General features: G+C 37.5%; 1 protein-coding gene across 1 annotated transcript in view; it reads right to left on the minus strand.

Moving 5' to 3' along the window:
- Window positions 1–27: 27 nt before the first annotated feature.
- The window catches only part of wscd2 (WSC domain containing 2), a 32,228-nt gene continuing 5,768 nt past the window's right edge, over window positions 28–26,487 (minus strand). Inside the window, exons 2-9 of the mRNA XM_033973220.2 lie at window positions 15,690–16,473; window positions 11,765–11,879; window positions 8,719–8,903; window positions 6,530–6,651; window positions 6,056–6,230; window positions 4,248–4,412; window positions 3,691–3,891; window positions 28–1,696 (exon numbers count right to left, since the gene is read on the minus strand). Coding sequence (XP_033829111.1) covers window positions 1,344–1,696; window positions 3,691–3,891; window positions 4,248–4,412; window positions 6,056–6,230; window positions 6,530–6,651; window positions 8,719–8,903; window positions 11,765–11,879; window positions 15,690–16,188 — 1,815 coding nt within the window. The 5' untranslated portion in view covers window positions 16,189–16,473 and the 3' untranslated portion in view covers window positions 28–1,343. The remainder of the gene's footprint in view (window positions 1,697–3,690; window positions 3,892–4,247; window positions 4,413–6,055; window positions 6,231–6,529; window positions 6,652–8,718; window positions 8,904–11,764; window positions 11,880–15,689; window positions 16,474–26,487) is intronic.

Raw genomic sequence — 26,487 nt, forward strand, 5'->3', positions numbered from 1 at the left:
AACTTGCAACAGAAAAAAACACTATATATTTGATCTTTTATTAGGTCTTCACAGTACATTCTTCATTCCATATAAAATACATTCAGTGGCACTTGGTGTTAAAACATGCCAGTGTGTTGTTATAGTATTTAGCTAAGAGCCAAAAGCCTTAAAGCATATCCGAAAAATATACTCTGTCTGCATTTTGCAATATAAAGAATTTTCAATTCTATAAAAATAGAATTATATTAAGTATAGCTTTTTACTGAAAATGGAAGTCAGTGTTTCATAATATTCACAAATGTAAGCAATTTGATGACTTATGGCAAAAACATAAAAGCTTTCATTAAGTTTGCTATTATAAATTAAACCCATTACATAAAACAGCCATTGTCTTGACTTACTCAAATTTTTAGGGTTCCTACATCAGTTCAATTTGTGAAAATAATGCTCAAGATATTGAGTATTATAACATTGAGACAAAGGTTCTTGAATCAGTAGTTTTGAGAAGAAAAGTACATCTTTGATTTGAGAGTTCATATAAATAATATAGTAATATACTCACAGGTGTTGCAGCCCATATTGCTGATATTTGTTAAAAAAACAAAAACAAACAGAAAACAAACTCAAAGGGCTTTTATAACATCACTAGCAGCTAAAAGTTGGTTGAAATTCTACATGTCATATGTGAGCACTGTCAGGCATCTAGACATACAGGCTCATGCCATTTATCTAGAAAATTGTGGAAGTTGCATTATTTTATATATTTATATAAATTTGAATTTGAGTGTGAAAATATGTCAAGCCTTTATTTTAAATGTGAATGTGCCATTCTAATATAATGCCATACTGAACGGTTTGGTACAATTTGCAGACTAGTTAACTGTACTGATGAGTCTGTATTCACAGCTGTAGCTTCAAGTTAAGGCACATGGCCACATTGCACATGTGCATAGAAGTGCTTTTCATGAAAAAAATGAAAAGAAACTCCTACAAAATCAGAATAAAAAGAGATTAGGAATATGACAAAATAAGGCAAGACATTACACATACAAGGTGGCCTAATTTTTCCCTTTTCAATATTTTGGGACCATTACCCTATTTCTTACTAAATGTAATAAACTGCCCAATCTATTTGTTCCATCAATCTTTGGCATCTATACAGTAATTTGTTCTTTTACGTGACTTTTTCAGATCTTTAACTAAACTAGATAATAATTTCACATTTTAGATTTTTTTAAATACTTTTTTGTATTATTTTCAAATATTAAATACAGCCAATTTATGGATAGTGTCTTGCTATAAAACATATTGTCTACAAAGCATATCTATATTTAAAGCATCAAACACATTTACTACATGTATCATCTGGGCCTGTACTCCTCTGGAACCCCCGACATGTGCTTTTTCTTTAACGCTGCGTCAACAGTTCTTATGAGTTCATCGATGTGCGCTCTCATCTCCACTGTGTAGGGGTCGTACTCCAGTTTGCGAAGACCAGAGCGCTTAAAGTTTCCGTCCTTCTGTCCCTCCACACATAGAAGCCGCTCCTCAGACACCTCCAGGCCCAAAAACTGTACCATGCCTTTGAGCTGATCAAACAGGTCCCTCTTCAGCTCCTCAAAATGAACAACATGAACACGCCGTCCATACTGCAGCCAGTCCAATGTGTGCGATGCCCACCAAGGGGCGTAGTTTTTTACAAACTCTGGCCACTCTGGGGGAAAAAAAATAGGTGCAGGATTATTAACCAATACTCAACAATTGTATCTTTAAATGGTAGGAAATAGTTGTGGTGCATAACAGAAATATTTGTCAATTGTTGTTATCTTTGTTGGTGTAGGGTAAAAAAAAAAGTGTCACAGAGATTTTAAGTTACTACTACAGTCATACATGTCCTTGGTGGGACTGATGGCAACACGGTTTCGCTCCTCCAACTACCACAGTCACACAAACACACTGACACACTCATACAAAAGCAAAGTGGGAGAAGTGCCTTTGCACAGACACAAGAACAGGGTGACAAAATTTGAACTGGCGACTATGTGGAAGATGGAGGAAACCATGTTCATTTGCCCAAAAATGAAACTAATATGAAATGTGTGCATATCCTTCATAGTGAGTTAGTGTAGCTAGCCAAACATGAACAAGCTGTCATCTCTATTCTTGCCATTAAAGGTACTTTAATTACTTGTTAAAAGAGTTATTTTGGCCTTTTGTGTGCGTTATTGATTGAGTCTGAGAAACCAGCTGCTTTCTTAACACCACCTGCACTATTCACAGAGGCTCTTTAAGGTTTAGAGAAACATGCTAAGTTTGCACAATTACGTAACAAGAAAAAACACAAGAGAAAACCGAGGAAGAAAAAAAAAAATGACAAAACAAAATCAAAACCAACCCAGGCAATGTAAAAATAAACATTATAGCATGTGAATCGTGTATAATTAATCGATAGATAATATTGTACTGATTGTTATGAATATGTACATTTATAATATTAATATTATGTTTGCGGTTATTAATGTTTTCACACATATTTTCTGATTTTAAGTAATATAATATGATATGTAAGTAAACAGAATAAATCATCTGTGCGTTAAGATAAGAGTGTGCTCCACAGTATAATGACTACTCGTATATATGTTCATGTGGTTCCAGTCGAACAGGCTTCAGTTGTCAAAGCACGTCCAAAACATCAATGTTCACTGGGAACGTCAGGTCAAAATGTGCTAATGTTTTCACAAAGAGGAGACTGCTGGCTTGGCAACTCTGCAGCTCCACAAAATCGATTAAGACACTTCACAAAAAACAAATCACAGCTGTTACCACGACAACCGAGAGACAACTCATCCAAGTGAATTAATAAAATAAATTATTGTGCTGAAGGCCAGATTAATTTGTTTTGAATGATTATGAACAACTGCTTTAAGCCAAGAATATATATTTGAGATTGACAACAAAATTATGAATATAGGGCAAACCATGCTGTGAGTTTAATTATGAATGAAATACATTAAAGGAATAAAAAAGGAAAGGAAATATTAACTTGCTATTTATTTAATAATATGATTCTGTTCAAGGTTTAGATTTAAAATGTGTCCAGAAGAAATGAAGAAAAGACTGACAGAGGATATTGTATAAGCCTTTGATTTAAAATCTTTTAAAAAAAGTGTTTTAGTTAAATTCTCATGAAATGGCAAATGACTCACTATCACCCATTTATAACTGCATTGCTATTTATTTCATAAACCATGAAATCTGAGGAACAAATTTCAGCTTTGTGGATCAACATGACTCATGATCAGACCAACCATAGTGACGCAGTGTGCGGTTGAGTCTGGGTTTCATTTCTCCTTGATTTTCATTCAAAAATGTATTTGAGCCACAACAACAGAAGTGCTTAACCACAAATGTGCTACATCACCTCGGGTGGCCATTCATAGGTTTTCCATATCAAAAGAATTGATGAATAATTATAAAATCATCAAATGGCACAAAATTGTTGGTCTTCATTTTAGATTACTCATATTTCAACTGTTCCCGTTTCTCATCCTTCACCTTTACATTTACATGGGCAGTAAAAATCGCAGACACACTCACACCAGATTTAACCATTTATAGGACATTTAAATAACCTTAAAACACCAAATCAGATGATCAGATTTTAAAGTGGCATTGACTGAGTGTGCTACAATGTCCTTTGACTCTCACCTTTCCCTTTCCAGTGGGCCTGAGAGGCAAACCCAATATGGCCTCCGTACTTGCGGTTGAACTCTGCCATGAGGGCCTTGTAGGGGTTGCGGATCATAAGGATGCCAGCGTCAAAGGCTTCGATCTCCTTCCTGCCACTCTCATGAGTCTTGATGCAGATTGTCCGTCCGCTTCTCCAATGGTCGCGTTCACCTTTGAACCCTGCAAACAGCCCACGATTAGCTGCACATTGTAAACTAAGAACTGACTGGATGTTATATTAAGTTAATATTCTGAGCTGGTTTTAATATGGAAATATTTTACTATTTAACTTTTTACTAAGCAATTGTAAACCAAAATATTGTCTTTAAAATTACGTTAAAATACTACATGTCTAAATCGTTTACAACCAGCATATTATCATCTCACACCAACGGCTCCGGTTATAAAAAAACATACAATTGGAAATATTATTCAGTGTGAATGGGTAAGTTTCCTTTTTAATTCCGACTTTAGGTTAACTTTTCAATATTAATACTGAGCAGTCAAGTTAAAATACACCTTGAATGCAGCACTACCTTTGTTATAGAGAGATCCATCAAAGTAGTAGCTGCCGGTGTAGAAGCCGGTAGCGAGCTCAATCAGATGACGTGCCCAAGTGTTTCCTGCTCCAGGAAAACTGCTCAAAGCAAACAGCTGCTTGGAGCGAGTGGGCAGAAAGTGGCGGTCCATGCAGCGATTATCTGAAAATACATCCATTTATCAATCATTTGCAAACTATAGATATAAAACAAAAAACAACATCAAAAACTCATACTGTAGATAAAATGATCCTGTATAGATTTTCTCATCTTAAGTGTAATTCTTTCAAAGACATAAACATTTTCCAGTATATTTTGTTGCTTACAAATGCAGTCACACTCTAATCTATGGCAAAAGGAAGTGACAAGTTGTGTTGTTTGCACTAATTTCACAGCTCAGCAAACCTCGACAGCTAAAAGTCTATGTGGCTACAGAAGCTGAAATCATTTATTCAAAGTATGTAATCAAGTAACGGCTGTGTCAAAGGGCTAAATCACAACGAAAAAGTGCAATGGTTGGAAAAAGAACAACAGTTACCGTATTTTCCAGACTATAAGTTGTACTTTTTTCATAGTTTGGCTGACAGTGCGACTTATATGTGAAATTATTAAAATATATAATTTTCCCTGGTCCCTGGTACACTCGCGCGGTTGTGAGTGTGACAGACACGTGGAAGCAGAAGCGGCGCTTCATCTACTTCCAGAGCTGGGGAGTTGTTCAGAAGCGAAGCCGAGGATGAAGAATTCAATGGATTTAGTGATTTGGGGTGAAAGAGTAAACTTGTTAGCTTGTTTTTTATGCTTTAGTTGTCTGATTAACTGTTAATATCTTATGTTAACACACCAGACATGTATTTAGTTTTAGTTTTAGTTTTTTTTTATTCAGTTAGAAACGTTGAAATTTAACGAATTCGTGGAATATGGCATTCTTAAAACCATGTACAAAGCTCATCAAAAAGTGTTACCAGAGAAGTTGCAAAATAGATTTCGAAAGAGAGAAAATAGATATCAATTAAGAGGAACTGATGTATTTTCTAAACCAGTGTTCAGAACAAAACCAAAGGAAAGATGTATTTCAATCAAGGGAGTCAGTCTTTGGAACAGCCTAGAAAGTAATATTAAAGAATCCAAATCCATTTATATGTTTAAGAAAAGTTTGAAATTATCATTATTAAGAAAATATATAACTGATATGTGACAGGATGATTTTGTGTTTTTTTTGTTTGTCTTTTGTTGTTGTTTTTTTTTCGTAAAGTAGCTGTGCATTTATGTTTGACTTTGTATAATGTAGTGAATAAGAGTCAGAGTTGATGAGGGGCAGATATTATAAGCTTTTGCTTCCTTCTGTGCCCTTTCATTCACTTAACAAAATTGTACAAAAGCCGTAATACTGTATGCAGTTATGCGGATTGTTTTGTTTTAATGAATGAAATAAAATATTAAATTGAAATTGAATTGAAATAGTTCGTTGTCTATGCTCCATGTGGCTGAATAAATATAAAATATAAGCATATTGTACTGCTATTCAGCCTGTTGTTCTCTATTTTATTTTTATTATTTTAACATGCCTGTTCTTGGTCTCAAATTTTTAAAATAAATTTCCCCCAAAAAATGCAACTTAAAGGCCATCTTTTTTTTTTTTCTTCATCATTATACATTTTTCTGCTGGTGCGACTTATACTCCGGAGCGACTTATAGTCTGGAAAATACAGTATATAAAAAGTTAATCTTTAAGTCACTGTAAGAAGTTAAACTGTAAACACACACATAAATACACTTTTTGGATTTATTTATTTTTACTTTACCTTGCACCTGTGTCTGATACACCACAAAGTACTCGTCATTCCCACAGCTCTCAAACTCCTCGCCCTGGCAGCGGTAAAGGCACAGGTCCTCCTCCTCCATGTCATGAAGGGGGAAGAGCGGAGTGGGGAACCCGCAGAGACAGCGATCTCCAGCCAACACGGCCAGGGTCTTCTCCTAAAAAACAGTATTTGATTAATATAGTGATGATAACAATAAAAAGGGTAGTATAGTATTGCTTTGCCTTTGTTCCACAGTATGGCATTAACTTAGCTTAACTTAACTTCTCTGCATCAGGCAAAGTTATATGTCAGATCTGTGGAGGGCTGACCTTACTCACAGTAAGATTTTTTTTATATATTTCTTTACACTAAAAACACACAGCAAGATGGAAGTTTAATACTATACTGTAAAGCAATAAAAGGAGAAATTCAAAAATATGAACAGCTGTAAAATAATAAAATCACAGTGCTTACTCTCTCTGTGCACATGTCCACACACTTGTCTACGGACATGTTTTGGATGACAGCGCTGAAAGGAAGGGCCATGGAGACATTGTCTGGCCTATGGAAACAGCCCTTGAAAATGGCACTACCGTCTGAAAAAACACACAGAGGACACAGGAGCTACTCAGAAAGGAAAACATCATACATTCTGTTTGTGTGGTTACTGAGTTTGGCGGCTTTGGCCCGTTTCCATTGACCCCGAGTAAAGAGGTCCCATTCTATAGGCCTGACCTTCTACTGGACTCTCTGTTATGATGAACTTTGACCCTTTGATGAATGGAGCATAAATCAAAACAGTGGGTATATTACTGAACAAGAGGTTAGCATCACATGATTGATTATAGTTAGTTGAGATGTGCATGTTTTCTCATTATCAAAGTGCACATTTAAATTACGTTGGACAATACAATTAATTGTGTGCATATTTGTGATACTTTTTACATAGGCTTTAGAATCATAAGATACTAAATGTGGAAAATATTTGAAACATTCATTCAAATTTACGTGGTGAAAGAGCTATTGGTGAGCCCATACTTTTTAATGTTGAATGAAAAATCACTTAATGCTTTTGAGGGTGTCAGCTTTAACTAAATAATAAATGCAAATGGTCTATATGGGGCCCTTTCTGTGTTTTCAGCAATCCTTTAATGCCCAAGTGAAAAGTGTGTGCATTGCAGCTAACTTATCTTTTATTTATCTGTGACCTTATGCTTGGATTAAACCTGCATCTTTGATATTTCCCTGCTCCCATGAGATTCCTTAACACTACTCTATTCACTCATGAAGGTTAATCTCTGAACTAAACAATAAACAGCAGAACCACATTTGTCTACTCAACACAATACTCGGTTCCTCTTTGGTGATTCAAGTCTCCACGTGCTGAAGAAAAATGTCAAGGGTAAAGTCAGCTGATAATGGAAAAAAACAAAACAAAAAGCAGAATTTAAAATAATAACGAATTACTTCCAATTCAAGCACTAGACAGTAAATTTACTGACATGCCTCTCTTATAGGGATCAAAAGGTAGGTCGGCATTAGAGCAACATAGTTTAAAATTAAGATATGGGATAAATTGAGTTAAGGATTAGGTTAATGTTACAGAAGTAATTATGTTTAAGTCATGGCATCAGTCTCCAGGAAATTAATGTACAGTAGAAATCTTAAGTTTACATACACTTTTTTTCAGTCTAAACTTTTCCTGTTTTAGGTCAATTAGGATTACCAAAATTATTTCTATTTGCTAAATGCCAAACTAAGACAAGTAGACAGTCTTTCATTACTTTCTTCAAAGTCAGAAGTTTACATACAGTAAGATTATTATGCATTCAAATAACTTGGGAAAACTCCGAGTCTGTCACTATCCACAGTGAGATGAGTACTGTACCTACATGGGCTGAAAGATCACTCTGCCAGGAAGAAGATATTACTCCAAAAGAAACATAAAAGCCAGATTACAGTTTGCAAATGCACACAGGGACAAAGACCTTAATGTCTTGGAGAAATATCCTGGTCCTGAGGTATAACAAAACAAAAATTTAACAGTTTGGTCATAATTAGCATCATTATGTTTGGAGGAAAAAGGGGAAAGCTTGCAAGTCTGAAAACACCATCCCAACTGTGAAAAACAGGGGTAGCAGCATCATGTTGTGGGTTTGTTTTGCTGCAGGAGGGACTGGTGCACTTCACAAAATAGATGGCATCACGAGGAAAGAAAATTATGTTTAAACAACTGAAGCAACATCTCAAGATATCAGCCAGGAAGTTAAAGCTTGGGAGCAAATGGGTCTTTGAAATGGACAATGACCTGAAGCATACTGCCAAATAATACTGCTTAAGGATAACAAAGTCATTGTTTTGGAGTGGCCATCACAAAGCCCTGATCTCAATCTTATTGAAAACTTATGGGCAGATCTGAAAAGGCATGTGCGAGCAAGGCGGCCTACAAACTTGGCTCAGTAACACCAGTTCTGTTTGGAGGAATGGTTTGTATCAAAGTTCATCCTCAGTCAAGTATTTTGTCAGTAAATTTATGATATTTGTGCATGTATAATGTGTTTAAAGGTAACTGTTAAATAAATGTGACTTTGTATTATGCAGTTACATATTTTAGTGCTGCTCTTAGCCTGCTGTGTCTGGGCATGTGTGGGAGTGAAACTCACATCGCCGCGCTGACTCCTGGCTCAGCTCTAGTCGGTAGATGGACAGGCGGTTGGCCCCTCCACACAGGTTGTTCTTCTCGCCCTTGCACTGCATGTTGCACTCAGACTCAGAGGTATTGGCTGCTTGTATCTTGTGGCCACAGTAACACTCTGCACCAAACTCCAGGCCTGCAAACATGTAGCCTCTGCAAAACAGATAATGATGCAATTTTGTCAAAAAGGATCTCAATGCAAAGGACAAGAATCATAATTATGTGAATAATTGCAAACTAATTGGTCATAACATTACAGATAAGACAGATATAAAAAGGAAGGATATATTAGGCAAGACAAAAGTGTCTTTTAGTTAAAAATTTATCTAACTCTGTTATTATGGTATTATTGAAAGCTTCTCTGGGCTCGCTCAGTAGTCCATTAAAATCAACTAAAATTGGGATCTAACTGGTGTAACTCCTGTGTAGTAATTACAGAAGTTACAATTCTATTCTGACTGAAAGACAAGGCAAGGCTGGTTTATTTGTATGACAAAATTCATACAATAATTCAAAGTGCTTTACAGAATAAAAAATACATTAAAATAACAATACAAACAAATTAAAAACCTAAATAATATAAATCAAAACATAAATAATCATCATAAAATGAACATTCAAAATAGAAGAGTGCAGAATTTTAAAAAAAAAACTAACAGAAGCATTTTGAGTCTGGATTTAAACATTGTCAAAGTAGAGGCCTGACTCACATCTTCAGGTTTTTAGTTGCATAAAACTGAAATGCTAACTCCCCATGTTCAGTCCTGACTCTGGGCACCAGCAGAAGGCCGGTCACTGAAGCCCTTACAGTGCAAGATGGTTCATGTGGCACTAATATGTCAGAGATGTTCTTTGGTGCTGGTCCATGGAGAGACTTGTTCACAAGCAGAGCTGCTTTAAAGTCTATTCTCAGAGCCACAGGAGCCAGAGACCTGAGCACAGGACTTATGTGTGAAGCACTTTGTGGTTCTAGTCAGGACCCGAGCAGCAGTGTTCTGGATGTACTGCAGTGTCTTAACGCTCGTTTGGAGAGGCCAGTGAGCAGGATATTACAGTAGTCTAACCTACTGGAGACAAATGCATGGATAAGTCTCTCCAAGTCTGGCTTTGACAGTATTCCTTTGATTTTACAATGTTTTTAGAGGGTAAACAGCTGCAGATGGTTTGGTTTCTGCGGGCCAAAGACTATATGACTTCAGTCTTGTCTGAGTTTAACTGGAAAAAGTTGTTTTGCATCCACATACTGATCTGTTGGATGCAGCGGCAGAGTGAATCCACTGGTCCATTCCATATTCACCTGCTTCCAGTGAGACATAGATGTGAGTGTCGTCTGCATAGTTGTGGTAGGACATTATTGCTGCGTATTAACTAACCTAACAGCAGCATTAAAAAAACAGTAAGCAGATAAAAAGGTAGCACGGGAAGTTATCATCCGGTGTCCGGTGTGGTTCAGCTGTGAACCAAAACAGAAAGTGTCATTGGTGTGAAGAATTCATGTTTTGGTTCCTGAGCTGTATGTTTCCTATTTTCAGAGTAACTTATAGTAATCAGTAATCAAATTACTTTTGGAATAAAGTTATTAGTAGTTACAGTAGTTATTAGATTACTTTTAGTAGGAGTAATTAGTAGTCAGCAATCACAAAGTAATCTGACTAACACTGGTCATATTATTAGCCTATCACATGCCCTGGTGGTAACTTTTCGCACACCATTGCAAAGGTAAAACTACTTTTACACAGAGCAACTCCATCAGGTTGTCAATCAAACTCAACGCTCTGTTTGGTGCAACGTGTCACTGCTTCCTATTTTGTTTGTCAGCTTTTATTAACCTGCCATTGAAGGTGGGGTATAGGTGACAGGAGAGACGAAACACGCTATAGAAGCCGCAAATGAGAAAAATGCAAGATCTCATAGCTCCTTCTCTGGTCTGGCAAATCACTGATGTGTGTAATTTAAAAGGGAGTATAGAGCGTTATTCTACAGGGAGTAAAGGTGAGCAGAGAGTGGGAGGCATGGATGAGAGACGTGAACAAAATGATTAAAAAGGCCACAAGCACAAGAAATGCTTATGAATTACATGTTGTTTATTTGAGTTTGGCAAGAACTATATACCAGAATATCAATATGAAAACATGGACGATACTGAATTCTGTCTGTTCTCACCAAAACAAAACCGATCCTTTAAATACACGAGGATGATACATCATTAATTTAATTAGCAAGCATCTCCATTCATCCAGTAATCTTTTGTGGCTCAGCAATCATCATTAAATGAGTTGGTATCAGCACTCAAAGACAAATATAAACGTTGACTATAATTACATATATTATGTAATCTTCTCCTGCATAATTCTTCTAAGTATTATATATTATTATATAGTATAATTCTAAGCATTTGACATTAAATGGAACATATTACATTTATTTAAATGATGAATGAATGTGATAAGGTGCTTTGTGTAAATTGCTGGACTAGATTCTTGTTGCACACATTAAATTAAACTGAAGAAATATTTCTCCATTATTTCCTTTGAGTACACCAGAGGCTGGACTGAATGACTTAAATAGTGCTCACATGAATTTCGCACCTAAAGAAAATAAACTGCCATCAGTGAGAGCAGAGACTGTTCTTCACACTCCAACCTTATAAAAAAATACAGATTTATGTCTCTAAATGACAATAACGTTATCAGAAGCACCATTATGCTTCTCCGTATATGACATATTCACAGAGATAAAGCCTAATACTTCAGGAACAAGTATATTGGGTCATTTTCTTATCTTGTGCCGACAATAAAGAACATCACAGCTGCAATGATGTTGATTTGTGAATATAATTGTAATTGTTATCTCAACCTCTACAAAGACCCCTTGAGTTCACATGTTTAACTTTAATTACCAGCAGATGTATGAGCTATAATTTGGATTGTAAAACCCATCTTAAAGTGCTTAAAAGATTTATGACAGGAGAAGACAGAGGAGGCATGGGAGCAAAACAATATTTTCAATTTTACCTTTCTGCACAGTTGTCCTGGCAACGGAACAAAGTCATTTTTTTGTAGTCGAAAAAGGAAACTCCTCGTAGCGCTCGCCTCTGAGTGTCGTCCACATAGCAGCCGATGTACTTTGCTGAAAACAAAACAAGGTTGATGTATATGTCAATACTTTGTGCTGTCAAAACAAAATTGGGAATAAAAATTGATGTATTCATAACAGAAGGAAGAAAAACTGTCATACATTCATACAGTCTATACGTTTTAGTCAAATGTTACAAAAAAAACCAAACAACAATAATGAGATAATAATTGTTATATTTACACAACCATTCAGAAATCCCCTGTATATGTCAATGATACAGAATCTCCAGAACAATAATTTCTTTTTCCAACATGGAGCAAATGCCCTAATATTTCAGAGTCAAAACTGAGATCTGGATCCACATTATTATACATATTTTATCTTCATTTCATTACTGTGATATCCTAAAAGGTTGATAGAATAACTACACATATCATTTTTGTTCATAATATCACTCACAGACTTGGCTGTTACAAAATCTATAATAGAAAGCTTTTCCTGTATGCATAATATAAAGTGAATGTATTGCAGCAAGCCCAAGTCCAAACTGGGGCACGAGGCTCTTATTTATTTATAAGGACACACATCCCCTTCTAGTGGTGTATCTCTGTAGTGGCAGGCGTCTTTCTGCATTTTTCAGAAGAGGGAGGGGGGATTGGACGGTGACTATAATACATACAAATACATTCAGTAGCAGCTCTCCAATCTCTCATTAAAAACACTGTCTATCTTTCAGCCTTTGCCAGACAAACCTCTGGCCATCTGCACACAGCCATTATCCCCGAAAGCTGCTGTTAAGAGCTTCATGTGCATTGAGTTCCACTGCCCCGCATCACTTTAATTGTCATTGTCTAAAGGCGCATTTGGAGCTGCGCTAATCCTCCTAACTACTGCTGCACTGGAAAATAATCTGCTTTATGATGCAGGGAAATACTGGTTTTTAATATTTGATGTGTATAAGAAGGCTACATGATATAAGCAGAAATATGGCTTAAACCAGGTCTAAACCAGAAATACAAAATCACCAGTATTCAGAATGGAATTGGAGCTAAATTGTGTGTACAAAGGTAAATAAGTAATTTTTCTGGTGGGTGGGTAAGCTGCCCTCTTGCATCCATGGAGATTTTACCGATTTGCCTGACATATTCCACAGTATGGCTTTAAACTCCTGAGTACTTCTTGTATTAGTTCATTCCTGTGTTTAAAATACAAAATCCTGCATTCTTAATATTAAATGGCTTGCCTCTTCACAGATCTGACCTGATAATGGGCCTGGTGGGGGTCAATTTCTTATTTCCATGGAGATAAGATGGATAATTTAATACTGGGGAATATTCATGAGCAAAGCAATGCAGCATTACATAGTTTTATAGAGCACCTTTAATATATTTAATATGTCACTAGTTCCAAGATTTGCATTTTCACATTTTTCTCATATAAAGAAAAATAATGCTATTGTTAAAAGTAATGCTATATTAACGTACCCATTACAGAATATCTAATATTGTGCCACTGTGATGTGTGCAAACCTGATCCTGAGCATTTCATGTTGCTTTCTTCCCACAGTTTAACTCTTATCTTTTCTGGATTGTTGCCATCTAATGAGATTTAAGACTGCTTGTGAAAAAATGGAAACCAAAAGGGGGATAGCATCTCTTACAGCCCAGTCATAAGATGGTCTGCAGTGTACTGAGGCAAATGAGCTCTTTGAAGCTATTAATTACTCTATGACCACGTCCCACCGCAGTCTGGAGAGGTTAAAGAGTTAGGAAAAAGAGCGATGAGAGGAGATGTACCCTGAGACCTTGGCTACATCAGATAATCCTGAGTTTCATTCTGCTATGTACACATGACCGTTTCACTGACCGTGAACTGGGATAATAGCTCAGGGTCTCAAAATCAGTGCAGGGAGGCATTTTGTTACTCTAATAACTGCACTTTATGAATAGGATATGACTTTATTTTGAGCTGTTTAAGCATAGAGTCGTAATATTGATGTAACCAAATCTGTACTAAACTCAGATGTCTGTTCAAGTATATACTGACCATTATGGTTAGGCCTGTTACGATAATTACTATATCGACTTATCGTTTCGTATATTAAAGCTGAAACAGTATTTTTTGGCACTCAATCGTGTGTACAATTTCTTTGCAAAAGCGGTGAAACGTTTGTTATTTTAGTTGTAATACAAAAAGATGGGAGCTATACAGGGTAGAATAAGTGACTATGGCTATTTACTGTTTCATTCTGTTATTTATGTGTTGCAGCTCAAGCCTAATGACATTGTCTATTAAAAACTGTTTACTGGAATTATCTTGCATTATTGTTTTTGTGTAAGTGGCAAAAAATTGTATGAGAATTATCTTTTAGCATTATACATCTCTGTAGTGATATATCGTGCTTCAAAATGTGTTTTCGTGACAGGTCTAATTGCGGATGACATTAAACTAGCGCAGTTTTTAGTAAATAATACTCATTGTTAGTGACACTTTTCTTACATATGTAGGCTAGTTTGTGCTCTTAATATTCATGACCTTATGGTTGTGAGGTAAAAGCACTTATAAGATTATTCTTGATTTGTAGAAATTTAGTGTAAAGTTGTATAAAAAATGTAAGCATCTAATTCAAGGGGTAGTTACAACATACATCTTCAAACTGATTTCTCAACAGTGCTACTTTTCACTCTATATCGTACCACGTGACAAACAAGTGATAATATACTTCAGTCTATGTCCCAAATGTTATTCTTGGTTTTTATTCCATTTAACTGTGTCCTATATGATCTAATTTATCAAAAAAAAAAAAAAAAATCTCTATGCCATGTTCTAATTGTCTAGTTGTATTGTGAAAATCTAGCTTTATTTTCACGTGTAAACCAAGACTTTCCTGGGATCAGTCTACTAATCCAGTGGGCCAGAGAGTAATCTAGAAAAGTTGCTCTTAATCTCAATTATTTATACTTGATCAGTGTAGGCCGGGGACATGGAAGCGCTCCGGAGCCCACACGAGTAAATGATACGACAGCCTCACTCAGGTTTCTCGTGGAGGGGCATAAGTCAGCACATTCGTTGCTGTATCCGATCTCTCTGTCAATGTTTTGAAAATGTTGTCAGTCACATGTCACGAGAAGTTTACATGTAAACATTTGTGAAGGGATTACACCCGGCCGCCTAAATCCTGTTATGGACAAGCTGTGATGTGGGTGAACATGTGGCACGAATGACGCGTAGTGTTAGAGAACATGAAGCAAATGCGAGGACTTAAATCACACTCAATCAACTCATTTACACTTAAGAGATGTTAAATGTCACAAATTATGCATGTTTATCCCATCCAGAAAATAATCCTGTGCAGTTATTAATATACATAATTAAGTGTTTGTGTGTTTGATAGCAATTACACTAATAGCCCCATATTATAATCTGCTAGATAGACCAGTGAAAGCCTATTTATAATGAATGTGCATTTAATATTAACAGGAGATCAAGCCTCAAAACACAAGCATGATGTGGGGCATGCATTTATGTATGAATATACCAGTAATATATTTGCAGACAATAGTTTCTGCAGAATATACAGGGAAATACAATATAATTAATAAGACTGATTAGTAGTTAGTTCTAGTATTCACGCAAGTATACAATGGAGCTATGCCTCTAAATTTTACATAGATTATCTGTAGCTTGACTTTGCATCTCTGAAATAGAATTACATTTTTACTCTATGACTATAACAATGAGGCAATAACCTAGTAATAGTTATATAATAATAATTATATACAGTATATGTTACTCTATCAAGTAAAGTAATACATGCAAAAATTATAGCACTTTAAGAAAATGCAACATTGTCAAACTTACCTCTTCCATCCTCCATGTCTTTGGAGTTGCGTCCTTTGAGGGCCCTGTTCCAGTTGCTGGTATAGTCCTTGCCTTCCACCTCGGTTTGTCTGTTCTTCTTCCAGGGAGGACCAAAGCGGCGGCCCCCCACCTTCCGGTTGTCTTTATTAAACACCCTGCTCATCAGCCCCAGCCCACGGACGTGCAAAACCGCGGTCCTGCTTGCCATCTCTGCAGCAACCACAGAGTCCCCCCGGGCTTCTCCTCTGCTGGAGCTAGGACTGTCCCACATAATGCCTGAGTGGAGGAAGACCAGGCTCCCTGCCGTCAGATACAGCAGGATGAGTGAGAAGAAGCGCACAGGTTTTCGACAAAAGTAACGGTGTATTCTGAGAAGAGGTTTGACCATTGTGGCTCCCCTGCAGCCACTGGACCACACTATCCCAATGGTGAACACAATCACGATCTGCAAGAGGGGGAGAGCGAGGGTCATCCAAGCATGGCTCTGCCCCGTTCTCATGAGGTAGACCCATTACATGACTGGACCTCCTGTGTTCTTATCCATTGTAGATAGTGTCCCAATGTAGCCCTGAGAAGTACCTATGGGTCTGTGGCATGTAAGTGGAGCAGCTTTGGGTGAAACAAGATCACTGCAGCTTTCACTTCGGTCTTCAGGACACAGCAGTGATACGGCAGCACTTTTGCCGCCCAGCCTCAAGTGCGTGTCTGTCTCCACACGATGCACTCTGGCCGTTGTACCTATCCCACAGCACAGCCCGGGACAGAGGGGGGCAGGATTCACCATCTGTGGAGAACAGACAATACTGAGTGCACACCTGAGTAAGCTGGGGTTCAGGGGGAACAAAGGAGCTCGCCAGCAGGAGGCATAGACAAAGCAGGTTTGGTAAAACAATACATTGCACAATACAAGTGCTATACAGTATAATGATTTAGATGCATGCAAACCTACTACTGTGAATGAAAGGACATCAGAATGGTTAATGGTGACTTTAATTAGTTGATTAATAAGAATAATACCTGTGGCTGTTAAGTGAGTAATAAAACAATTGTATTGATTTTAGCCTATCTAGATCTCTCAGGGCTCTTTTTGGGGTTAATTGTGCCCATTCACATCACTGTAACTTGTGCATGACATTTCCACAGTACTGTAAAACCACAGGCACTGCAAGAAGGTGCATTAATTAAGCATTTCTTCTTCAAATTCAAAAGCACTGCTAAAGTTAATTGCTATCTTTTGCCTCTAATATTTCTCTTAAGTAACTACTATGTGTGGACAATTGTGTGAATTTCAGGACAGACAGAATCCCTGTCTCAATGGGTGCTCTGTTTGAATGTGTGCCCCAATCAAAAGGTGTAACGCTACACTCTTGGGGGTCAGGGAAACTTCTAGAGTGTTTGATGGGGCACTCGCTCGTATTTGGTCCGGGACAGATCAGGAGGACTATACGAGCGTCACCTGAGCCCATGTGTCCCTCCCATAGACTGGGAAGAGTCCTGAACACTCCTACCTCCACATCCACACACAAAGACACTCTTCATCAGGTCTCACTTTCTAAATACACCCTCTGCAACTCAGTCCACAACTGATCCACAAAAGCACTTTTGAAATTAATGACACTGCAGGTTGGACTCAGGTACTGCAAGTTAAGTCAAATCACTGCACCACATGTTTTATAACAGTGGTAAAGTAGAAGCTCTTTCAAAATGAAGGGCATCAAGTATCAAGTATCAAGTAATCCACCAATAAATGTTGAGAAAGAGGAGGAATGCAACTGCCTCTTATTGCTGCAACACAGACACAAATCAGCACATTCCAAAACATTTTCTGGGGTCAGGATAATATATGACTCTCTCCCTCAGACACGTACACCGATTTATAATTGAAAACATTTGTAACTGTAAAAAACATTCCAAAGGCCCCATAGGGAAATTTGTCCCATCTTTCACTGCAAAGGGGAAATGTGTGACCACAGAGCAATGCCTGAGAATCTCTCTCCAGGCATTACTCCAAGTTCTATAGAGGATTTAGCTTACTAGCTGCAGCTTATTATAATAATATAATTTATATTTACAAACTACATCTCAGAAAGAGTGTGTTGTTGAGCAACATAAAATTTTGCTTGCAAGTGCATGTAATGCCACATGTTTGGTTGAACCACCCAAGTGAGACAGCACAGGAGATGAGGAGGATTGTGAAATGACTGGATTTTGGCAGGCCTTTCATGTGTCTCTGCATCACATGTAATTTATGTTTTTAGACATGTGTTACTTACATTTAGCATTATAGATTTGGTTTTAAATGCATTGTACGTTCAGTACACATTTACTTTTAAAAAGTTTGATGTTATTTCTATCCTTTTTTTCTACAGAATAAACAATAGTTACTTAGTGAATACCAGGACACAGCTGTGGTCAGTCCTTCAAAGTCATGACCCCACTACCAACAGTACAAGAGTTTGAAATACAATATGAAAAGGGCATATGTTGTCTATTTTCATTCCCCTAAACATTTGGAGCCAAAGTGAGTTGTTTTTGCTTTGAACAAGGGTGAGGGCATTTATATCAACCAAACCTCAAAATCTCCAGCCCAAATCCCTGCAGCTCAAGTAAATCACTCTGATGCCCTCCACTGTTTCACATGACATTTGTTTGTTTTTTCTCAGTAGTTACTATTAGACAAAGAGACAACAAAAAGGCGTGTAAAAGAAATACAGAACATACAGTGCTTAACAACAGGTCTTTATAGCCTTTCAGAAATTACCTCGGTGCATAGCTGTCATATCAGTTTCATTAAATCAAACTAAGATATGTTATGCAACTTACAGCACCGATTTAGGTTTGTTTTAGTCCATTGGAGATGCAACTTGGGGCCAGATATTTCAAAGACTGTGAAATGCTTGAGAACCACCACTTTAGCAGTTCATTTTCCCACATATTCTCAACACTAGAGCAACAGAATCAATACAAAATCTCCACCAGAGAAGACATTGTCTAAATAAATGTGTGATGTGATTTGTCATAATGTAAGCATGGGAAGTGTTTTTTGTTAACTGCAGTTTGCTTGTACAAAAGAGGCAGCTCAAATAAAGCCACTGAATGCCAAACCCCTCTCACTTGACACACATGAGCAGCCGTACAAGTGTGTGGTCTTTGTGGGCTGGTGAATGGGCAATAAAAACAGTGTCTCATTGTGCCAGAGCAGTTTTCTTCATCCTTCTGTCTTCAAAATAAAACAAACTCTAACGTATGTGCTGGAGTCATGCCTGAAGTTTCTGTTACATCAGTCTTGTCAGTTCAACCACAGTGGGGTCTATCTGTCTCTGTATGAGTCACTGGAGTTGTGCCCAAAAACAGCAGCCATGGGACGCTCACAGGATGTTTGGGATAAAAGAAGAAAAATATAGTTTGATTCAAAGTTCTGTAAAGAATTAGTGGTGTTATGAAAAATGCTGTCTTGGGAGAATGAAACGTGCACTGAAAGTAGGCCAGAAGCAGTGTTGCACCATGGGTATTCCTCACAGCTCCATGGCTTCACCCTTTGCTACAGACAAACTATCACATGTTCCTGCCCTTATAAATGCCCCATGGGACTAACAACACAATGCAATAATAAGTTGCAGCTCCATATAATCTACATCTGTATCTGTTGAGCTATCAAGACTCACAAGCTTTATTACTAAGAAATGGTCAAGGGCAGAGGCACCAAAAATGGAAAATGGGTTGATGTGATACACGATATTTATGTTATCAAGAAATTGACTTTTACTTTAAGATCACAAACAGAGAAATTTGAGAATATATGGAAAGACTGGCTGGATTTTGTAAAACCAAAAAGATTCTGATTGTATCTAAATTTCATTATTCATTATTTTTTGTTCTGCTACATAGTTAGGTTATTGTTAATTTTATTTTGTTTATATGAAAAAAAGGGATGTGGGTTAATATATCAAGCTTGCTCACGATCCACCCACTAAGCAATGTTTTAACGTATGTCAATACTTAACATCAAAACATCTGATAAAGATGCACTATGCAACTTTGCTTGTGAAGGGTCTACCACCTGCTTGTCTCCATAGAGATATTATAGGTATGTTTGCCTGAAATGTTGCACAGTATGGCATTAAACTTATCTCCATGAAAAAAGGAGATGATGCTACCAGGTTAAGTTACAGGTCAGATTGTGGAGAGGTGACCCACTCGGTAAGAATGCATGTATTGTTTAGTAATAAAAATTTAAATTGAACAAATTAAAGATACATATGTTTAATGTAATGCTGTCAATCATTCAAGACCTCTCTCAATGGAGACAAGCGGACAACCATTAAAGTTGCATAGTACATATTTAAGATAATAAAGACAGTAAATCTGTCACTGTATTTGAAAAACTACCTAAACGATAGTACAATGCTTCTATGATAGACTTTGATACTGTTATCGTTGTCCTTTGTATGAAAAGTCTGAATTATGCCCTGTGTAATATTCATGAGCAGGTTGTGTTTCACTGCCGCTCTAAACACACAACCCTTTTTCCTGAACGAGCAGACCTGAGATCAGTAAGCCCTACTTAGTGTACACAGGGTCTGTGCAGATTAATGTTAAAGAGATCATGGGTAGTGTCATGAAACAATTGCTGTTCTTATGTCATCCTGGACATCTCTATGACTGTGGTAATTACACTGCTTCATTTTGTATAAGGCAACGCGATCAACCAATCACAGGAAGAGTTTAAGGCACCGAAGCTTAAAAACAGAGTTCAGGATGAACGGGAAAAAGCCCTTTGTAATCCTGATAATACTCACCATCCCATTAAAACTCAATACTGACCTTTATTCTGAACAGGAAGGGGTAAATTAAAACGGGCCTAAAAATAATGTAATCTTCTTTGCGGGGGCAATCGCAATAAGCTACAATACTGTAACTGAGTTATTTTTTGTATTATTTATTTTTGAGCAAAGTGGTGATGAGTAACTGGAAAGAGTCATATATGGCCCCTATCATCTCTGTGTAACAAATAGGATCATCAATTGTTTCTTTTGATGAACAGAGTTGAAAGAAAACCGTTAACCATTCTGATGCACATTCAAGCTCTATGATCCCAGACCAAAGCTTGAACCAACCTTCTATATCGTAAACAAGGAATGAAATCCTTACCGTCAAAAGGTAGTCTACTCAACATTTACCTTGCTATAGTTCACAAACTCACTTCAACTTGTTCTCATCATCTCTGTTTGGACTCAAGAGACTTGTAGGTCGAAGCAATTGACCAATCACAGGGCAGGATGAGCACAGCCCTAGCAGTATGAAGTATTCATCTGTTCATACATAATGTCTTTTCCTGATTGTTTTCAATGGGAGCTGCCATGGATTGATTTTGTATAGACTTAAAAGTGCTACACACATCGATATGGCTTCTGCCACGTTAATTCAATACAAGCCATTGTGGACTTGTTTTGTTGAGAAAGCAAAACTGTTTCAACATTTTAATATATGGATCCTCAGGAAGACTAAAGGGGTAGCAGAGGGGCTGCATTTGGAGCTCATGTCAGTGACCAGTGAGGTGGCAGAGGAAGAAGGAAATGTTGCTGTGCATAACTCCAGGCAATAGGACAAACTGTTGGAGCATACAGTCCGCATGACTAGTGAGACATTAACAAGACAATGTTTTTGTTTTTTTTCCATTGACACAGACGGAAAGAAGGTAGGTGTAGATTACTTGAATATGTTAATTTTATATATTCATTGTCACTTGAGTAATATGATCTTTTAGTGGTATGTTGACCTTACAAATTCAAACAACATTGGTCTCTACATAAAACCATTTAGGAACTGCACATGTTGACAAACAGATAAAAAGTCATTCTGAAAGAGGAAGATAATTGTTCACTTCTGTTGCAGCATGTTGCTTATTCTGGTGGTATTCATGGCAGTACTCACTCAGACATGCAAGATTACAGCATCAAACACTGACTGACAAATTTAATGATTTCCCTTAGGGGTGGTTTAAAGTTATTGATTAAATGGTACCTCAGGTCTTTCTGGTAGAAACTATTCAAAGTTTAAGTGTTAGCACAATCAAAGAGTTGTGTTTGTATTTAGAAATAAAGTAAAAAATAAAAAATAAAATAAAAAATATGTACTTTAGCCAAGTTGTCAATAGGTCATAGTTGTTGTGGGAAAATATTTCAGAACATACAGATAAATCCTATAACATAAAATATACTAAAATAATATTTTGTGAAATTTAAGCTTTCAGGCAAAATTATGTCAGTTTAACCATACCTGAATATTCCTTACATCTGACTGGTAAACAGCCCCTCCTCATGTATTTGTTGTCAGGTATTGATGGCAGGCTATGCAAATTAATTCTGATCAAAACACCTTGAGACAGGCTTTGTTGTTTTTTTATGCTTAACTGTATAAAAATAGTGTGAAATTGAATGTATGGTGCATGGAATAAAATAACTGATTAATTATGTATACATTTTATTATGCAGCCACAATACACTTTAACAGAGCTATCCATCCATCTCGCTCTGTCCACCTACACACAGTAAACCCAGATCTCAGTGCATTTAGCTTTTTTTTCTCATTCACAACAATGACAGCCACATCCCTGTATATGACGCCTAAACATAGCGCTTATAGAGCTCGCTGCAAGGATAAGCTTGGTGCATGCAAGCATGACCAGGAAAATGTTTAGTGAACTGCAAGCCTTATCATGGCCACACATACCAGTGCTTAAAGGTCGAGAAGCACTAGAAGGCTTCCTGTCAGTCAACCCATCCCTATCCCCTCATCATGGAGTTGATACGATATTTATAGAGCACTGATACTGACTGCTCTTACTGACGTTATTGTGAGTTAGTATAAGGATACGAATATTCATATGGTTTGATACTGTATACTCAACTCTCCAGGGGATCAGTAAACCAATAAAGTGAAGAAGTCAAATGATTTTTGCAGGTCAATTCTGGGTCAGTTCAAAAAGAGAAAAAATACCACGCAATTCTTTTGCGTTGTCTTTTTGTATTTTTGTATGTGTACTGTATAGTTTTATAAATTAAAATATTCTTCAAAGCACCATACTAGTGTATACTTTGTGTAAAAACTTGTCCATAGTCAAATCAACATGGAAATGTCTGTGTAGCACTGATGAATTGTGAACAGCCAAAAATGAAAAAAGAGGAACTAAATGTCGTGTTACTGAGATCACTTGTGCCTAAACAATTACTCTCGGTAAGATTTCCTCCAAATTTGTTGATACTGAAAGCATAGTGTACATCAATTTCAATTAGATTTAAATAAAATTTAAATATAGTGCCTTTGATCACAACAATACTAAATGTATATATATTGTAGTGTCACCAAGTGGCAATATCCACTACATCAATAGATTGGTCAATTGAGTTCACTGCAATTGCACTGGCTACGTTACAGACAGGAGAGCCTGTATACAATTAGATGGAATGTGAAGAAACAGGGGAAGTGTTGTAGGTTTACTGACAGCAGCCTGCTCTGGACTTGAGTAGCAAAACCCCAGCTCTAGCTCCAAGATGTATAAAATATGGCCATCGCGATTACATACAATCGAGTGCCCCCCACTGATGCAACACAGAACAACATCTCTGGAGCAAAAGGATGTGAAAAGGCTGGAGGCAGGGGCTTGTGTTTATCGCTGTGTACATCCATGAACAGAGATACATAGCAGAGATCTCCTTTCACAGCTACAAACAGCACAGAATAATAACAAACAAGACAACTTTTCATTTCCCATGTGTTGGCAAACCTGGCACTATAGTACAGTCGCCCCATCATATAGTTATTTACTTTTGAACAATCAATCAGTGTAAAATATGTAAATACAAGGAAGCTTTGAAAGAACATATCCATTGGCCTGCACTAGTAAAACACACATAAACTTGTCAGTGTAGTCTGTCTCGAATATTGTATCAATGTATCCACAGTGACTCCAACTCTATCCTTCAACAAAGGATTCCCCTATGTTCCCTGTCTTGTTCATATTTAAATTCTGCTATTTCTGCCACTTGTAAAACTTGAATGTGGTGCTGTAGGATGCCTAAGAGTTAGACTGCAGTACACATACAAGGTACTTTGAGTGCCTCAGCATAGTGATAGGCCAACTGTCAAGTTCAATAAAGACACAATGAAGCATTTATGAGTGGTAGGCACACTACAATAGAAATGGGGTATTGGCAAGTATCAGAAAACCTATTGGTTCAACTTGAGGAGGGAAGTGGCACAACGTTTAAAACACAACAGGAGACAGTAATATGGTGCAGGATGTGACGTGTCTTGAAGGGCTGACAGACAAAGTCAGCCAAATCATACAATGATGAGTGCGAATGAAACTTAACAGATGCCGGCTCAGATGCCGCCCGTCCAAACAAGGTCTGTGTCAGGTGTTGGGGAACCAGAGCACCTTGATGTGAAATGGGCTACTGGAACAAGACAGCAGAAATGGGAGAGATCCAAGAACAAGGCTCTGTTGGAATGCTACTACTCCAGTGAACAGGATGTGGAAAAAATGGTTACCCGCAGTCCAAGCTTACGGCTAAGCAACCAGTAGCTCAGTGTTCCAACATCCGCAAACAACAACTGCTATCACAACTTGAGATTGACGAGGTACAACACAGATGCTAGGATGCCAGGTCAGAGGGGAGTTAACATCAACTCCTCAACCGGAGATTGGATATGAAGCCCCAATAAGTATCACACTGAGCGAGGCAATGACTGACCTGAAAAATAAGATCATGGCTCGAATGAAAACAAGGAAACCCCAATGCCAGTTACAGAGACTAAGTGAAGTACCATCTGAAAGTCCCCTAGAAGATGTGAATGCAGCATTGAGAGCGATCCCTACCTCAACCATCACAGAAAGCAATGAGCTGATATACACTTTAGCAGCAGTGATCCTAGAGATGCTTGGCTATAAGAGCAAACATGGGAGCCATGAGAAACAATACCCACCATGGAAATAACGGTAAGAGGCTAAAATCAAGACATATGGATCAATACATGAGCACAGTGAGAAATGTAGTTGGATGGTGACAAAGAGAGGGAAGGTAGTCCACACAGAAGGGGTCTCACTCCCAGAAGGAAAAATAGCAGACATTGAGGACAGTTACAAGTACCTCGGTATCCCACAAGCAAATCGCAACCTTGAAGAGGAAACAAGGAAAGCAGCCATGGCCAAATACCTCAGACGAGTAAGGCAAGTCCTAAGAATTCGGCTCAATGGCAAGAACAAGACCCAGGCAATAAACAGCTATTCCCTGCCAGTAATCCGATACCCAGCAGGAATCATGAGCTGGCCAAAGGAGGAGATACAGACTACAGATGTTAAGACCCGAAAGCTCCTGGCCATGCAAGGCAGGTTCCATCCCAAATCCAACACCCTGAGACTGTACGTGAGCTGTAAGGAGAGTTGGAGAAGGCCTGGAAGGTGAAGGCATCAGTGGTGCCCATGGTTATCAGACATCTCAGTCCAGAAAAGTGCAGTACTAGGAACAGCAAAGATACTGCGCAGAACCCTCAAGCTCCCAGGCATCTGGCAGAGGACCTGAGCGTTTTTTATACAGTTGAATCCAGAGGTTTAGTTTACATGCATTATATAAAAATGCATATGCTTTTTTCCTCTCTGACAAGAAATTAGGATTACCAAAATTAATTTCTATTGGCTAAATGCCAGAATCATGAGGCTTTTTCAGAATTTTGTTTCATTTATTTCTTCAAAATCAAAAGTTTACATACAGTAAGATTGCTATGTATTTCAACAATTTGGGGAAACCCAGATGGTGATGTCATATCTTTGGAAGCTTCTAATAGGTTTATTAACAACATTTGAGTTAAGAGACACACCTGTGAATGTATTTAAAAGGCACACCTGAAACACGCTGCTTCTTTATGTAACATCATGGGAAAGTCAAAAGAAATCAGCTAAGATATCAGCAAGAGAATTGTGGACTTGCACAAGTCTGGTTCATCCTTGGGTGCAATTTCCAAATACCTGAAGGTGCCACATTCATCTGTTTAAACAATTATATGCAACTATAAACACCATGGGAATGTCCAGCCATCATACCACTCAGGAAGGAGCAGGGTTCTGTATCCCAGAGATGAACATGCTTCAATCTGAAATGTGTATATCAACCCAAGAACAAAAGCAAAAACCTTGTGAAAATGCTGCTGACGTTGGTAAGAGTGTGTCATTATCCACAGTGAAACAAGTACTGTACCGACATGGGCTGAAAGGCTATTCTGCCAGGAAGAAGGCATTACTCCAAAAGAAACATAAAAAAGACAGATTACAGTTTGCAAGTGGACAAAGGGACAAAGACCTTAATTTCTGGAGACATGTGCTGTGGTCTGACCAAAATTCAACTGTTTGGCCATAATGAGCAATGTTAATGTTTGGAAGAAAGATGGGGAAGCTCGAAAGCCTGAGAACACCATCCCTGTGAAATATTTGGGTGACAGCATTATGTTGTACCAAATACTAATGAAATGTATGTAAACTTCTGACTTTGTCTTTTAAAATTGTCTAAAAAATCCATTTTCTAATCCTTTTCTAATTATTCTGGCATTTTGCAAATAAATAATTAATTTTAGTAATCCTAATTGACCTAAAACAGAAAAAGTTTAGTCATGTCAAACAGCAACAAAAAAGTATGTCTTTTATATAGTGTATGTAAACAAATTATATATATATATATATAAGTTAGAGAGGGGTGGAGAAATGATAAAAATCACTTGGGTTACAACAAGGTTAGGACATATT

The sequence above is a fragment of the Periophthalmus magnuspinnatus genome, chromosome 9, assembly GCF_009829125.3.
Source record: "Periophthalmus magnuspinnatus isolate fPerMag1 chromosome 9, fPerMag1.2.pri, whole genome shotgun sequence".
Classification (NCBI taxonomy): Eukaryota; Metazoa; Chordata; class Actinopteri; order Gobiiformes; family Gobiidae; genus Periophthalmus; species Periophthalmus magnuspinnatus.